At 38.3% G+C, this 16,606-nt stretch overlaps 1 protein-coding gene across 4 annotated transcripts in view; it reads right to left on the minus strand.

The window, feature by feature from the left end:
- PLXNA1 (plexin A1) overlaps positions 1-16,606 on the minus strand; it is a 334,967-nt gene that overhangs the window by 9,855 nt on the left and 308,506 nt on the right. For all 4 annotated transcript variants that reach the window (XM_070936901.1, XM_070936902.1, XM_070936904.1 and 1 more), the window contains 4 exons: positions 15,678-15,774; positions 14,597-14,787; positions 10,346-10,515; positions 7,537-7,749 (listed from right to left, as the gene is read on the minus strand). In XM_070936901.1, coding sequence (XP_070793002.1) covers positions 7,537-7,749; positions 10,346-10,515; positions 14,597-14,787; positions 15,678-15,774 — 671 coding nt within the window. The remainder of the gene's footprint in view (positions 1-7,536; positions 7,750-10,345; positions 10,516-14,596; positions 14,788-15,677; positions 15,775-16,606) is intronic.

Here is a 16,606-nt window from a genome sequence, read left to right on the forward strand (position 1 = left end):
CTGATAATAAAATGCAGAGAATTGAAGATGAGATTGTCATGATACAATTCCGGGCGATGGAATTTGCCATACGGCTTCGGGGAATTCGAGAGGAGGAGAGACAGGATTTGAGACAAGTTTGCTCTGAAGCCCTGGCTAAGATCTTACAAGTTAACCCTGATTTGGTATTTCACAAAATAGATAAAATTTACAGAGTCAACTCTTGGGTGGCCAGACAAAGACAATTGCCTAGAGATGTGGTCATATACTTTACTGAGAGAGAAATTAGAAATGAAATCCTCCAAAAATCTTTTCACACCTCTGTAGAAGTGGGGGGCTCACGACTTGTAATTTTTAAAGAATTACCTCCTAAAATGCTGAAAGCTAGAAAAGAGTTTGGTTTTCTTGTTAAGGAACTGAAAGACTTACAGATACCCTTCCGGTGGGATGCACCAGCTGGGATAATTTTTAGATATAAGGGAGAAGGATATCGATTGAATACCGTGGAGAAGGCACAACATTTTTATAGTACTATTCTTAAGGAAAGAACACCATCTCCACGTACATCTACAGTTTTGGAGATTAAGGAGAGTGAAGAGAGGCAGTCGGAAGAACAGCCCAAGCAAGAATTAGAAAATGTGCAAGGTGCAGAAGGAGGTTTTCTGAGTGAGCCCTTGCTGGATTCTTCTCCAATTTTGGATTTGACTCAGCTGACTGAAGTTAAAGATCAACGTATAACTAGAGCTCAATCCAAGCTACTTAAACAAAAGCAACAACAACAACAGGAAAGACAAGACAAGATGGCAGCTAAGAGTATCCCACAAGAGAGTGGAGCTATGGGAAGAGCAAGATCGAAGCTTTTGGATGAACTTCAAATATTTTGCTCTGCGCTCCAGAAACAGGCCGATGACCCTTAAGTGTCTATCTTGGAATGTTAATGGGTTGAATTCAGCACAGAAAAGGAAGAAAATATTTACATATTTGAAACAATTTAATAATGATATAATTTGCTTACAAGAAACACATATTACAACTCAAGATCAGAAATATTTGATAAATTCAAAATTAGGAGTGCATTATATATCTTCAACTTCGCAGAAAAAGAATGGTGTGGTTATTTATGTAAATAAAAAATTAACAGCAAAAATTATAGAAGTAGATCAAGATGGTAGGTTTGTAGCAATTGAATTGCTTACAGCAAATGGTCAAATTCTTTTGATTGGAATTTATGCTCCTAACCAACAACAGGATTGTTTTTACAAGATGTTACATACTAAAATATTGCAATGGGACTATAGATCTATTTTATTTATGGGAGACTGGAATGGAGTAATTGATTCTAAATTAGATAAAAAGAGCTTGGCAAAGTCTAGAATTAGACTACCGCAGACTTTTTTTGATATGAAAGAAGATATGGAACTAAAAGATGTTTGGAGAATACATAATCCGAATGAATTGGATTACACTTTTTTTTCCGATAGACATAGATCCTTTTCTAGGATTGATTTTATTCTGTTGTCAAATGATTTACTTATTAAGACAAAAAGAACAAAGATTTTTCCAAGAACTTTGACTGACCATAGCCCTGTATGGATAGAAATTGAGATGGATAAGGTTGAGAGACGTTCTTGGAGATTAAATGAGAACTTGTTTAGATATGAAAAAAATACAATAGAACTTAAAAAGCATTTGAAAGAATTTTTTGAAATAAATTTGAATAAAGGTACCCCAATTGAAATTGTTTGGGACGCTAGTAAAGCTTATATGAGAGGGGTACTTATCTACATGAATTCTAAACACAGACTGTTCCGACAAAAGAAAAGATCTGAGTTGGAAATGGAAATAAAGAATAAGGAACAGTTACTTATTAAAAACCCAACAGATGAAAGAATAAGAAGTGCTATAAAACTTTTGAAAGACCAATTTCAAATGCTTATGGCGGAACAAGTTGCAACAAGTTTACAATACGCAAAGCATAATACATTTTGCAATGCTAATAAACCGGGCAGATGGTTGGCTTACACACTGAGGAAAAAACAAAGTATACGGACTATTGATAGTATTGACATTGGAGGGAAAGAAATTTTTCAACAAAAATTAATTAAAGAAGCTTTTGTGGATTATTATACTAAATTATATGCCAAAGAAGAGGTGCAGAATGGACTTATAGAAAAATATTTAAAGGATAAGAGAATTACAAAAATTACTGATCAACAAAAGGAAAGAATGAATTACCCTATAACAGTGGAGGAGATAATAGCAGCAATTAAGCAGCTAAAAACAGCTAAAGCGCCTGGCACGGATGGTTTGACAGCAGTGTATTACAAAACTTTACAAGCTGAAATGGTGGAACAACTTAGAGATTTATTTTGTAATATTCAACAAGGGGGTAAAATACCCCCATCTTGGACAACTGCTTATATATCTTTGATACCAAAGGAACAAGTTGGTCCTAAAAAACCAGAGAACTACAGACCAATATCTCTTTTGAATACAGACTATAAAATTTATGCGAAGGTATTAGCCAACAGGTTGATGCCAGTAATTCAAAAAGTGATTCATGAGGACCAAGCGGGATTTATTGAGGGCAGATATATGAAGGATAATGTAAGGCAAGTAATAGACTTATTGGAATATCTTGATAAGAATAAACAGATTTCTGCAGTGCTGGTTTTCTTGGATGCGGAGAAAGCCTTTGATAGAGTGGATTGGAACTTTCTACTAAAGACTTTAAAAAAGATGGGCTTTGGGGACCAATTTATACAGGCGATTTCAGCAATTTATCAAGAGCAAAAAGCACAGATTATTATTAATGGAAGTTTGACGACAGAGTTTAAAATTGAAAAAGGAACAAGACAGGGATGTCCGTTGTCCCCACTTTTATTTATATTAACATTGGAAGTCTTGCTAAATATAATACGGGACTCAAAAATCTTGAAAGGTATAGTGATAAGGCAAGAGGATTATAGAATAAAGGCATTTGCAGATGATCTGGTTGTTACCCTATCACAACCAATGGAATCAATAATCCTGATGAACGACATTATACAAGACTATGGTAGAGTTTCAGGTTTTAAACTGAACTCAAAAAAGACTAAAATGATAGTTAAGAATATGACACAAGATCGTAAACATGAGCTTGAAAGGAGGGCAGGTTTTGAAATTGTACCTAAGGTAAAATATCTTGGAATTCAGGTTGCAGAATCAAATATGAAATTGTTTCAAAATAATTATGAGGTGTTGTGGCGAGAGGTTCAGAAAGACATGGAGACCTGGAAAAAGCTGCAACTGTCTTTACTTGGAAGAATAGCAGCAGTTAAGATGAATATTTTGCCAAGATTTCTGTTTTTGTTTCAAATGATTCCGGTGCTTAAAAGTGATAAACAACTGAAAGTCTGGCAGTCTGGTGTGAATAAGTTTGTCTGGAACGAGAAAAAGCCGAGAGTGAAATTGAAAATTATGCAAGATGTTCCAGAAAGAGGAGGCCTTAAACTCCCAAACCTACAGTTATATTATGATGCAGCAGCTTTAACTTTAACAAGTGACTGGTTTGGAAATAAAAAGGCTGGAATATTGAATGCAGAAAGTTTTGATCTTGAATTTGGATGGCATGCTTATTTATTTTATGATGATAAAGTTGATAAAGTATTTAAAAGTCATATACTCAGAGATTCTTTGATGAGAGTTTGGAAGAAGCACCGACTCAAATGGGATTATAAAATACCGCTATGGCTGGATCTTGGTCATACCTTGTGGAATACAAATATAATGTCACTCGGGGGGTTTTTATACAAAGAGGTTCTTTTTACAGATGCGGGCAGATGGCAGCTGAAGACATTGCAGACACTGTTGGACGAAGGGATTAATTTAACCTGGTTACAATATAATCAATTACAAATGAGATGGAAAGAGGACCAAAAAACTGGTATTATGTTGCATGAGGAAGAATTGGTTAGACATATAAGAGAGAAAGGTCCAATGCATATTAAAAGGCTGTATAATGTTTTGTTAGAAAGAGATTCAGAAACGGAATTAGTTAAAGATTGTATGATTAAGTGGGCACAGAATTTTGAAGAACCAGTGATGCTGGAAACTTGGGAAAAAATTTGGGTTCAGAATGTTAAATTTACACAGTCGCAAAACCTGAGAGAAAATTTTTATAAAATGTTTTATAGATGGCATTTAGATCCTAAAAAGTTGTCATGTATGTACCCTAATGTTCAGCCAAAATGTTGGAGATGTGATTGTGTAGATGCTACATATTATCATGTTTGGTGGACCTGTAGGAAAGTTAAGGCTTTTTGGATAAAAATTTGGTGGGTCATGCAGAATGTTTTGAAGAAAAAAATTCAATTTTCTCCACAATTGTTTTTATTGGGTATAGTTAAGGGTTTTACACGGGGTGAAATAAAACTAATATTGTATATGATAACAGCAGCTAGATTGTTGATAGGTAAATATTGGAAGAATGAAGCTTTGCCTACTATCGAGGAATGGACTTTGAAGATGGCCAGCTTTGCAGAGATGGCGAAGATTTCAGCGTATCTAAAAGATTGTTCACAAGAGACTTACGAATGGGAATGGAAAAGGTGGATAGAATATGTTCAGAACAAATACCAAACCAGAAAGTATCAAATAGCTTTTATTTGAAAATAATGTATTAGAAATATTTTTATGTAAAGAGACAAAGAGGAAAAATTATATAGGGGGAGGGATGGGTTCAGGTTTATATATTAGTGTTATTAGTTATGAGTATGTAATAGGGAAGTCTGGGGGGGGAGGGTTAGGGAGGGTTAGGGTGGATGGGAAGTTTGGGGAGGGAGGTGGGGGGGTGAAAAAAGGGGTGAAAATGTAATTGTAAAACTTTTGCAATAAAAAAAAAAAAAAAAAAAAGGAGTGATCATTAGAGGTAAACATTTTATTGAGATCTTCTTCCCCCTCTCCTCTCCCCAAACAAAAGAAGCTTGAGTATAAGAGATTGGGTGAAAGATCCAATCTTTCCGCAGAAACAGAAATGCTAGGGTCACCTTAAATAGGGATTTGGAGTGCTTGGACCTGGGGTGTAAGATGTCTTATCTACATTCTTTGCTGGAGATAGACCTGAATTATTCCAAAATCATGGTGAGTCAGGTCAAGCAGAATCACAGATCAGTAGTTGGACACTCCTATGAGGAGACTTAATGGAGCTCAGCAGAGAGCAGAAAGTGACATATTTGGAGATAGTGTTTTATAATCCTGTATTTATTAGAAAGTTTGTTACTGAATTATAATAATGACTGCTGCTTTGGAAGAAATTGGCTTCACTTAGGAGAGCAAGATAGAAGCCCATTTCTTCCATAATGTCAGTAATCATTATCTAGCATTTGTAGAATAATTTATAATTATATATACAGCTCCCAGAATATAAATATGCAACATAAAAGATTCATGTTTTAAAAGTCTAGCCATGTGGGAAACATCCTAAGGGCAATGTTATCTCTAAAATACCACCATAATGTATAATATTGGCTAATATTAAAAATAGCCAGCTAAGCAAGCAGCAAATAGTATTGAATATCAAGGCTATGAGCGTGCTTCAGATCCATCTCTGCTAATCATTAAAGCAGCCCCACTTTTTTTGCACAAGCCAAAAAAAAAGTAATGTTGCTGTTTTAAGAAGTTAATCCATTAAAGTTGTATTAACTTTAAAGGATCAATTCTTTAAAGCAGTTGCACTTTTTTCAAGCTCTCAAAGAAGAGAGCTACTGTTTAATAACTAGTACAAAAGTGCTTGCACAAGATTTGAAGTTTTCTTCCTCATTTTCAAAGTGTGCAGAATCTCATTAAATAATTTTTTTAAAAAAAATCTTAAAATGTTATAACTTGCTGTATGCAAAAAAACCTGCATCATAAAATATTGTTTGCATTAAGGCTAGCAGTTTAAAAGATAATGAAAAGGACACAAGTGCAGGTTTTGTCCCAGATGTCCTTACCTTGGGATGCTGGCATGAAAAAGGAAGATGCCCCCCTCCCTCTCACAATATTAGTTAAGTTTCTGAGTATAGGAGGATCAGGGAGATGACTTTAAAGAACAAATCTATAGGCCATTAAGAAAACATCAGGTACAATACATAATAAACATGGGTTAAATTCAGAGAGAATGGATGGATATTACAAAGAGACTCAGACTATCCCATCTCTGGTTCCCTAGGGTCTAGGAAGGAAAGAAGGAAGGAAGGAAGGAAGGAAGGAAGGAAGGAAGGAAGGAAGGAAGGAAGGAAGGAAGGGAGGGAGGGAGGGAGGGAGGGAGGGAAAACTTAGTTAAGATTCTGTTACTAAAGCTTATCACAACGAAATATAATTCTAGCCATCCATGAGTCAGTTTTCTGGTCTGTCCATCTTGTAGGGCTGGCACTGGGCTTGTGTAGTCCATGTATCTCATAAAAATAATACTCATAAAACTAATGCAATGTCCTTCTCTAACCATCAGAATAACAAATTGTTAAAACAGTTTGAATTAAAGCTCAGGCACAAATGTAATCTCCAAGTCTAAATATTTGGAAGTATGTTTTGTATAATGTACCAATGCTAACTAATCTCTCTCTCTGTGTGAATGTGTGTGTGCGTGTGTACACAAATAGACACAATCAATTTGTTTAATAAAATAGCTCTACTTATAAATAGAGAGTCTTATTCATCCTGTGTTTCATTATCTATTTTTTCATCTTTATTAGCAGCAGTAAAAAAAACTTCTGGTTTTACTTAAGACATCAGCAGAGTAATGATGTCACTAGCAAATACAATTTTCACAAAACAGCACCAGCTACACTGAGTCTTTTCAATGTGCAAGTCTCTACCCCAATAGTACACAATAATTAACAAACCAAACATACTTGAAGTTGATCAGAATCTCCCCGGTAAAACCCCTGAAAACTAAAAACTCTTATCTGTATTACTCAACACAATGTGATTGTATTATTTTCAGGCTGGATCTAATCCAGGCTTTCAATTCCATTGGCAAGAGCTTTTGCTTTGCTAATTCTCCTGCAAATGGATTGCTTTACCAGTAGAAATATCCCCAAACACAGCGAAGGTGGAAGGAGAAAGGGGAGGAAGTTATTTTTACTTTCCTGGAGTGCCTCCCAAATTCCCCAACCCACCTCCACCAATCCTTAAATGCAATTTTTAGGACACTTGGATCTGATAATGGCTGCAACCGAAACATCATTCCCTGTCTTGTTCAACCACTGAAAAGCTCAGCTGATAGAAGAAACACTTCACTGAGGTTCTTCCCCCCCCACACACACAAAAAAAATTAGATGTTTATGCTGGATCCAGCCTAATACAAATAGCTGCCTTCATGAAATCTATATGCTCTATTACTTATTCATTAGAAAGGTCTGAAAGGAATTGGCAATTCTTAGAAAAACAATTACTTGCAATTGTTTCTAAGAATCAATTTCTCTCCTCTAACCAAGGGTGGCTCTTTTATAGCATGGAACCATCCCAAACTTTCTAGAACTGCCACACCTTTGTTCCTTTTGCAAACCTACTTTGTCTACAGCTGCAGTTACTCACCTTTCTACCCAGCTCTTATAGTTAGGGATGTCCTTGGCATACAGTAGTTTATTGGAGGGAGAGTCTTTCCCTAGCTTGTGCTCAGAAGTTGAGCAGGAGTCCATGAATGTCTGAGCCACCACTGATAGGCAGGCATCAGTAATACTGTTCTTATGAATGTCAAACACAAATTGCGGGTTCTTAATGACATTCACCCAAAAACGCAGAGGTAGACTGAAAAAGAGAAGAAAAGAAAAAATTATTCTTGGTAGCTTCAAGTAAGGTTGCTTGGTTAAAGTCTATCAAAGTAAGGGGGCAGAGGTTTTCCACAAAATCTAAACAGGTGATAATAACTCTGATGCATGGTTTGCCAGGTGCACAGCTATCTCACTGAAGGGTGGGTGTATATAATAGTGCAGCTGTATATGAACATATTTATAGATGTTTTATATGTGGATATAAATATATAAATGATTTTAAAGTCATTTGGCATTTGAAAAGTAGCAGTGAATATGAGAAATATATCTATCATGACACTTGTTTTAAATATCCAAAATTGTGCCTGGTAAATTCTATTATTTTTGACACAGAACAGAGCATTTGTTAAAGTCATTCATATGTTGACCTTGGGATTTTATCAGTACCTGTCAACATTTCTATCATTTCCCTCTGCTCTTCTTAAAACCTTTGGAATTACTGTTAAATGTCAGGGTTCACCAAGTTTTCTGCCCTTTATTAAATCCCTATATTCTTTATTAGTCTCTGGAGACTAAATTCTATTAAGAAATGAGAACTATAATTAAAGGAAAAGTAAATACCTTCTTGATTCTCCTCAGCTCAGCATTAATTTATCTCTTAACTGAGGCAACCAGCGCAATGCAATTGGCTATGCTGTTTCTTCAAATTACCCATGTTTATTTTCACAAAACAATGTTATTGAGGCAGAAGGGCTGTCATAATATGTTTCCCTGTTATATTAGCTAGGTTGAAAAAAAAACCCCACAAACTCAAACTAATTTACCTGAAGAAAGTTGGGATGACCAAGCTGCAATGCACAACACAAAGAGCCTCAGGAATACTATCTAATTTTTCACCTCTCACTGGAAAAAATTATGTACATCAGAGAAATCCATGGAGACTTTTCCCATAACTTCTAGGGTGGGGATTTTTTGTGCAAAATAATTCCATCATCTGATCTCACCTACCTTAACATAAGATCTGAATTATCTCAATGAAAACTAGGTCCTGCTTTTCGTAACTGTTATTTGTCTCAACTGTTAAACTCCCACAAATCATATAATCCAGGTGTTGGTCATACCTACATCTTTTAATTTTAGGGAACCATCTCTTGAAATTTACTCTATCCACTGAATTAGCAGTACAAAACAAGCAAGGGCATTAGTATGCTGGAGCCTGCCTGCCTCCCTGGGCTCTGTGGAGTTGCATCATTGGGATTCTTTCCCTACCCCGTTTTTCCTCCCAGAGCAGCTATTTCCTTTAATATAGAAAGCCGAGTGATAAATCAGTTCCAAATGTTTCCATGCTCTCATAACTCCATTTAAAAATGTGTCTTTTCCTGCCTTGCTAATTACTGACAGTTACTGAACTACAAAAGCAATTTGGTTGCTATTTAACAAATACCAGAGATCAGAGTGTATATTCCTATCCCCAGTAACAGTGATCAAATCAGGAAGGCAGCAGAAGAAGAGAAAAGTGTCTGCCGCTTCTTACTATTCACTGAGCACGTTAATCCCCAATAGCATGAAATAAATACTGAGACGGAGTTTAAGGCTATGCAAATCAGCATGCGGAGAATAACTTCCCTATCACATTCGAAGGTAAATGTGGAATACAGTTCACCAGCAAATTGATAACTGGCTATATAAACAAAAATGCTGCCTACAAGATTTTTAACTGCTCTCCTGTAGCTGCCGCTTTTATTGTTTATTAAGACTCTGAATCGCTTCTGATTCAAAGATTAAGAGGTGCTTTGAAGCGTGCAAAGGTCTGAATGCAGCACCTGTTTGCAGCTCATTTCAGGAGCTGCCCTGTTTTCTGGTACGGTGTGTCTGTCCCTCCGAGGCAGCCATGCCATATCCCCAAAGGTTAGATTTTCTCCAGCACTCTGAACACCTTTTTGCCTTGAATCAGTACTGTGCAACCCTATTATTTTACTGATCTCTTAATGATTATGTTCCCATTATTGAATCATTTGGAAAATGGGAATCATCCCATTATTGAATCATTTGGAAAACGCTGGTTTTGAGCGGGACTTTGAAGTATTTGGTGAAGCAAGATGATGTCCCATAATATAAACTTACAGAATTTTTATTCTGACAGAACTGTATTTTTTTTTATTTATTTGATTTCTATAGCCTCCCATCTCAACAAGTGAATTAGATATACGCTATATTGTAGCCTAATATAAATGCCTTTTTAAGTGAGTGTATATGTGAAGCTTCCTCTATACCAGGGAATACAATAACACAAATGCTTTGAGGCTGCACTTTCTTATGCAACTGAGGTAATTTTCTTAAACCTTCTGATCTATTTTCTGAAAAAGCAGAAACTACAGTAGGCTGTTTGCACTCTTTGAAAGAAACATCTTCCTGTTAGCTACCCCCAACTTTTCACATACCAGCTGCAGCTTAGATAAGAAACCGGCTTGCAGAAACAAACCCTTGATCTACCTAGCTGAATATTTATCTACACAATGACCCATCAGGTATCCACTCTGCCTCAGCTTGACCTTCAGAAGTTGGGAAGAGATCTTGGGACTTTCTGCAGTGCAAGTCATGTGCTTTACTGCCGAGCTACAGCATCTTCTTACCAGTTACTCTTCCAAGTGTGCCTGACATCATAGTCATTGATCTGGTGCTTATCAGCTTGTTCATCCAGGAAGTCAAACATGTACTTGATGGCCAGAGGCAAGGCACTCCCTCGGTGGGCTGTGCTGAAGATAGTCTCAAAAAGGTCATCCACAAACTTCTGCAAAGTTCCCTGGAACAAAAAAAAAAAAAAAGAGGATATTTGTTCAGCATTACATAATATATCATTCATGTACATAAACAGAAAAGCAACAATAGAATGAAGGCATTCTTTTTTTCTTCTCAGAAGGGCTAAAATATTTCACTAGTATTAAAACATGCTTTAAAATAAGAAACTGAAGTGTCACCAATGGATGAAATAAAACCGGCTTTTCATGGGCTATTGTAAAGGAATTTAGAACTAAACTTGGGGAAGCTATAAAAGAACTATAAAGAGAGGAAGGAAGGAAGGAAGGAAGGAAGGAAGGAAGGAAGGCATTAAAAATAGGGGGAGCTTCAATGGCACTGTTTTGGCTATCCTGCTGTTTTTACCCTGTGGACACCCATGTCATATCCATTCATTTAAACTGGCTCCTGTGCCTTTATCCATTCTCTACAAATTTTCAATTTAACGATTTATATGTGATAGTGATATATGATTTTACATAGAGCAATCTAAATTATTTCAGAGATCTGGTTCAGTATTCACCCAGTACCTGGATGAATCGTCGTATCTGGATCCGTTCCAGTCGGGCTTCAGGCCTGGGTACAGCACGGAAACGGCATTGGTCGCGTTGGTTGATGATCTCCGGAGGGCTCGGGACAGGGGTTGCTCCTCTGTCCTGGTCCTATTAGACTTCTCAGCGGCTTTTGATACCATCGACCATGGTATCATGCTGCACCGGCTAGAGGAGTTGGGGTGGGGGGCACCGTCTTACGGTGGTTCTCCTCCTTTCTCTCTGACCGGTCGCAGTCTGTGTTGACAGGGGGGCAGAGGTCGACCCTGAGGCCCCTTGTATGTGGGGTGCCACAAGGGTCGGTCCTCTCGCCCCTTCTATTCAACATTTATGTGAAGCCACTGGGTGAGATCATCCGTGGTTTCAGGTTGAAGTATCATCAGTACGCTGATGATACTCAGCTGTACATCTCCACCCCGGACCACCCCAATGATGCCCTTGAAGTGATGTCCCGGTGCCTGGAGGCCGTGCGGATCTGGATGGGGAGAAACAGACTCAGGCTCAACCCATCCAAGACCGAGTGGCTGTGGTTTCCGACATCCCGATATAGTCAGTTGGTGCCATCACTGACTATTGGGGGCGAGTCATTGGCCCCCATGGAGAGGGTTCGCAACTTGGGTGTTCTCCTGGACTCACGGCTGTCTTTAGAAGAGCACATGACGGCCGTGGCCAGGGGGACTTTTTATCAGGTCCGCCTGATTCGCCAGTTGCGCCCCTTTCTGGATCGGGACTCGTTAAACACGGTCACTCATGCCCTTGTTACTTCCCGCTTGGACTACTGCAATGCTCTCTACATGGGGCTCCCCTTGAGGAGCACCCGGAGGCTCCAGCTGGTCCAGAATGCAGCCGCGCGGGTGGTTATGGGAGCGACGTGGCGCTCCCATGTGACCTCCCTCCTGCGCGAGCTGCACTGGCTCCCCGTGGTCTTCCGGGTGCGCTTCAAGGTTTTGGTTACCACCTTTAGAGTGCTCCATGGCATCGGACCGGGGTATTTACGAGACCGCCTTCTGCTACCAACAGCCTCTCACCGACCAGTACGCTCCCATAGAGAGGGGCTCCTGAGGGTGCCGTCGGCCAAACAGTGTTGACTGGCGGCCCCCAGGGGGAGAGCCTTCTCTGTGGGGGCACCTACCATCTGGAACGAGCTCCCCCCAGAGATACGGAAGATCCCGGACCTGCGCACGTTTCGCCGTGCTCTCAAAACTTTTCTATTTCAGCAAGCTGGCCTGGCCTAACTCCCCTCTTTTAAATTTTTTAAATTTTTTAATTTGTGACTTTATAAATTGGGTGTTTTAATCTGTGTTTCGGCCAAAATATTTAATAATTTTAAGGGATTTTTAATATTTGTATTATCTGTATTTTATCTTGGCTGTTCACTGCCCTGAGTCCTTCGGGAGTAGGGCGGTATAGAAATTTGATTAAATAAATAAATAAATAAATAAATAAATAAATAAATAAATAAATAAATAAATAAATAAATAAATAAAGTATTCAATTAAGTATAGGATCACTGCTTTTTTTTTTTCTTTTCATAATAGTTTCAAGACAGTGATTTTTTATGATGAAAGTTAAGCCCATAATCCTCTCAGTTATCATCTCATGTAGGATCCAGATACTGGAGTTTGAAAAACATATAACACATTTAGTTAGAATAATGGTTAAAAAACTGCAGAAAAATTGTATAGGAGAGAGAAACTGTCACTGCAGACTTCTTTTAGAGCCCCTGCAAAACTGTAAAGGCCATTTTGCTAAGAAATCTTGAATTTTGAAAGTGTTTTCAAAAACTGTGCCTTTCAACAGCCAGCAAATATCTAAAATGTAGATATATTCCTCTCCTTCAGGTTGAGATAATCCAGGTATCTCCCTATGAAAGCGAGGGGGAAAAAATCCATGATGGAATTCTGAAAATATTTGAGAGAGTGAGGTGCTCCACTTTCTCTCTCATCTGTGCTTTCTGATGGAATGTTCAAATTATGTGTAACCTGTATATCAGAAACGAAACTAACCAAGTGTGACAAAATTTCTAGATGCCTTGAGTGATGTAAAGGAGGAAAGAAAGGGAGAGAGAGAAAAAGAGAGAGAGGAAGGAAGGGAAAGAAAGAAAGAAAGAAAGAAAGAAAGAAAGAAAGAAAGAAAGAAAGAAAGAAAGAAAGAAAGAAAGAAAGAAAGAAAAGCTTTCTACTGCTTAGATTTTTTTGCTGCTCATAGAAGAGGTGAACAGTACCCTGGAATTTTCAGGTTATATATATATTCTAAAACTGTACACGTTAAACAATAGCAATACAGCAACCAGCATTCCTCTTGCAGATTATCATGATTTATGATTTGGTTAGGATAGATTCAGCTGAGCTGAATTTAGCTCTGCAGTTCTCGGATTTTTCAGTATCTGAAAACAGAGTATTATTTTGATTTGTTCCAATACAAATCATCTACTGGCCGTTTGATTTACTTCAGGAATTAGTGCAGCAATTATATTGTGAGTAGTTCTGTGTTTCTGTCATAAGCCACTGGATTTTTAATACTCCTTCGCTTGGGTTTTTGCTGATATGGAATACTGGTAAAATGAGGGTGTCCATCAAGTGCATGAACAATGAAGCTGGATAAATCAATGATTATAGCACCTAGAGGCTCGAATCCCATCTTCCTTTTGATAATAGCTAGGGTGCAATACTCATCTTTGCAGGTTTAGTGGGAGGGCAGATAAAAAAAGGCTAGAAATGGGAGGTGATGAGATCAAAGGAATCAGACTACTCATCAGAGGCAGTAAAATCACCAATCACTACTGAGAGAGAGACTGGCCCACGATCAGCGAGCTCACTTTCACCGATAATGTGGGACCAGAACTCACAGTTTCCTGCTTCCTAGCTTGGTACCTTATCCACTAGAATAGGACAGAATAACAAAGTTCGAAGAGACCTTGGAAGTCTTCTAGTCTAACCCCTGCTTAGGCAGGAAGCCCTAGACTAAATCAACTAATATTCATCTCCTGATTATGGATCAGGTTTGGAGGGAGAGACTGTCTCTAAGCCAACAGTGGGAACTTGGAATCATAGAATTGGAAGGGACTAAGAGGACATCAAGTTCAATTCTCCGCACATGCAGGATTCACTACACCCCATACCCTAATAGATGACTACTCAGATGGCAATTAAAATCTGGTGCAATGCATATAATTCATGTAAGTATATAAAACAATTTAGGAAAAAAGGTGAACAGGATAGAGTTCATGATGAAATATTAAGATCTGTGGTGGCGCAGTGGTTAGAATGCAGTACTGCAGGCTACTTCTGCTGACTGCTGGCAGCCTGCAATTTGGCAGATCGAATCTCACTAGGCTCAAGGTTGACTCAGCCTTCCATCTGTCCGAGGTGGGTAAAATGGGGACCCAGATTGTTGGGGGCAATATGCTGATTCTGTAAACCGCTTAGGGAGGGCTGTAAAGCACTGTGAAGTGGTATACTGCTATTGCTCTTGCTATTATCAAATTTATAACACTGCTCCACTCTTACAGTGGACTTAGGAGCCATTCTGATTTACCTTAGTAGCCAACAGACGAGTCAAATATATTTCTGAGACCATCTTGCTGCCACGATCACCTTCTCGTTGATCCATGTGATCATGATTCTTCACCAGATGCCATAGCTTGGTGCCACTCTCCAGGTCAGGTGTGATCATGGGGGTCCGGGAACGGAGACTGTCAGGGCTGCTAGCTGTCCGGAGCATACTCTCTGTGAGGAAACCACATATAATGGCAACTGCCTCTCCCTCCTCCACTGACTCTTGGCCTCTGCTGTCCTCTCTCCACCTCACTTAATTTACAGCATGGTCTGTCATACCATCAAGAAATATGATATATTTTGGGCTACCCTGTCAATTAAACTTCATTAACTAATTGGCCCTAGAAAAAGAGAGATTATTGACTTTTTTTTTCATTGAAAGGATCTAATGAATAATGAAGGAAGCTCATTATATTTAAAACCTACTGGCAAGTACCCTTCAATTCTAAATAAGTGGCATTTTTTTTCACATATAAAGGCAAATAAGCATGTCCCAGGATAATGGTATAGGATCCAGTCGGGTTGGTCATTGGGACCAGAGGTTTAGTGTGGCTTCAGACTTGTGTGGGAGCCCATCCTCAGGAAACTTCTTTCTATCTGAATCTTCCTGGAGGATGGGCTTCAGCACACGTTCAAAAGCTGTGCAGACTTCTGGTCCTGGTGACCGACCCAGATTGGATTCTGCAATAATTTTTTTCCTCAGTAAAGTAATATTTTAAATATTTATAATAGATCCCTTGCTTCTCTTAATCCTGTACCAATAGGACACATGAAAGCACAGTGGCTTTAAGAAAACACAGTGAAGAAATACGGATTTTGTATAACTAAACTAGGAAAAGCAACCAGAGGCAAAAGCCTTAACTGGGCGAAGCTAGCTGAATTACTATAAAATAGGCCTAGGTCATACAAAACCAAGAAAGTCATTAGAAGAGGCTTGACTGAAGCATGGTATCCTTTTTAGTCTGCTTTTTCTTAACTTAGGAAGACTTTCTTTCTTAATTCCCAGATTGCTACTGAATTCTACACAGTAAAATGGCAAGGATGTTTTCTCATTTACTCACCATATCTGCTGAGTGATTTTGTGAAAGTAGAGGAATTGGAAATGTTGTAGGCAGAGTTCTGCTTGGGCACCAGTGCCACAGATGAACCATCTGTTACCTGTAGAGAATATTACCAAAATTAAGACTGAAGATCCATAATCTCTATCTCTCTCACTCCAATCAACCAACACTGAGCTCCCTACTAAAGGAAGCTGAAATAGCAAGTTTAACTCCCTATTCAGTGGATTCTCAGAGCCTCGTAGAAAATTTGAGAAGATGGACAGTTCATTCTCTCATAATGTAAACACAAACAGAATAAAGCTTTCTTTTTCTTCTTAATAAAAAGCCATTTTCCATTCCTTGGGATTCCCAGATCTGACCTGAGTTTTATCTCCTTCAAAATCTGCCTGGCACAAAAATAGAAAGCTTTTCAGCTTTGTCTAGAATTTGTTCTTCTTTCATTCTTGCTTTGTTAGAGCATATTTATTCAATTGTTTGTAGTGGACAGATCAAAGACAAAGCACACAGGACAGCATATGGATTCTTCCAGGCCTTGTCAGGAAGAATACAGAGAAAGAGAACAATCTTGCACATAATTTTAATGCTTCTTTTAGAAGCTTTCTTTTCATTCTCTACAAATGCGTTTACAAGATGTATAATTTAGTATTCTCGCTTGCTTTTCTTCTTACAAACATTACCAGGCTAGTTAACATCATCTGTGTACTGATGTTGTCTAGCCTAATAATGAAATGTCTGCAAGAAGAAAAGCAAACTCAGAGGCTCCAAAAACCTAACAATACAATCCTGAGCCATGTATGTTCTCCATTATTTAATACTCATCGCATGTACACACCAGAATCTAGCCTAGACTTCCATCCTATTCTCTCCCACCAATACTAATTCAATAGTAAAATAAATAACAACAGTTGTTTGTAGTATCCATCTCTCAT

This window comes from Pituophis catenifer, unplaced genomic scaffold (assembly GCF_029215685.1).
Source record: "Pituophis catenifer annectens isolate HBS135680 unplaced genomic scaffold, rPitCat1.0.hap2 SCAF_2, whole genome shotgun sequence".
Taxonomy (NCBI): Eukaryota; Metazoa; Chordata; class Lepidosauria; order Squamata; family Colubridae; genus Pituophis; species Pituophis catenifer.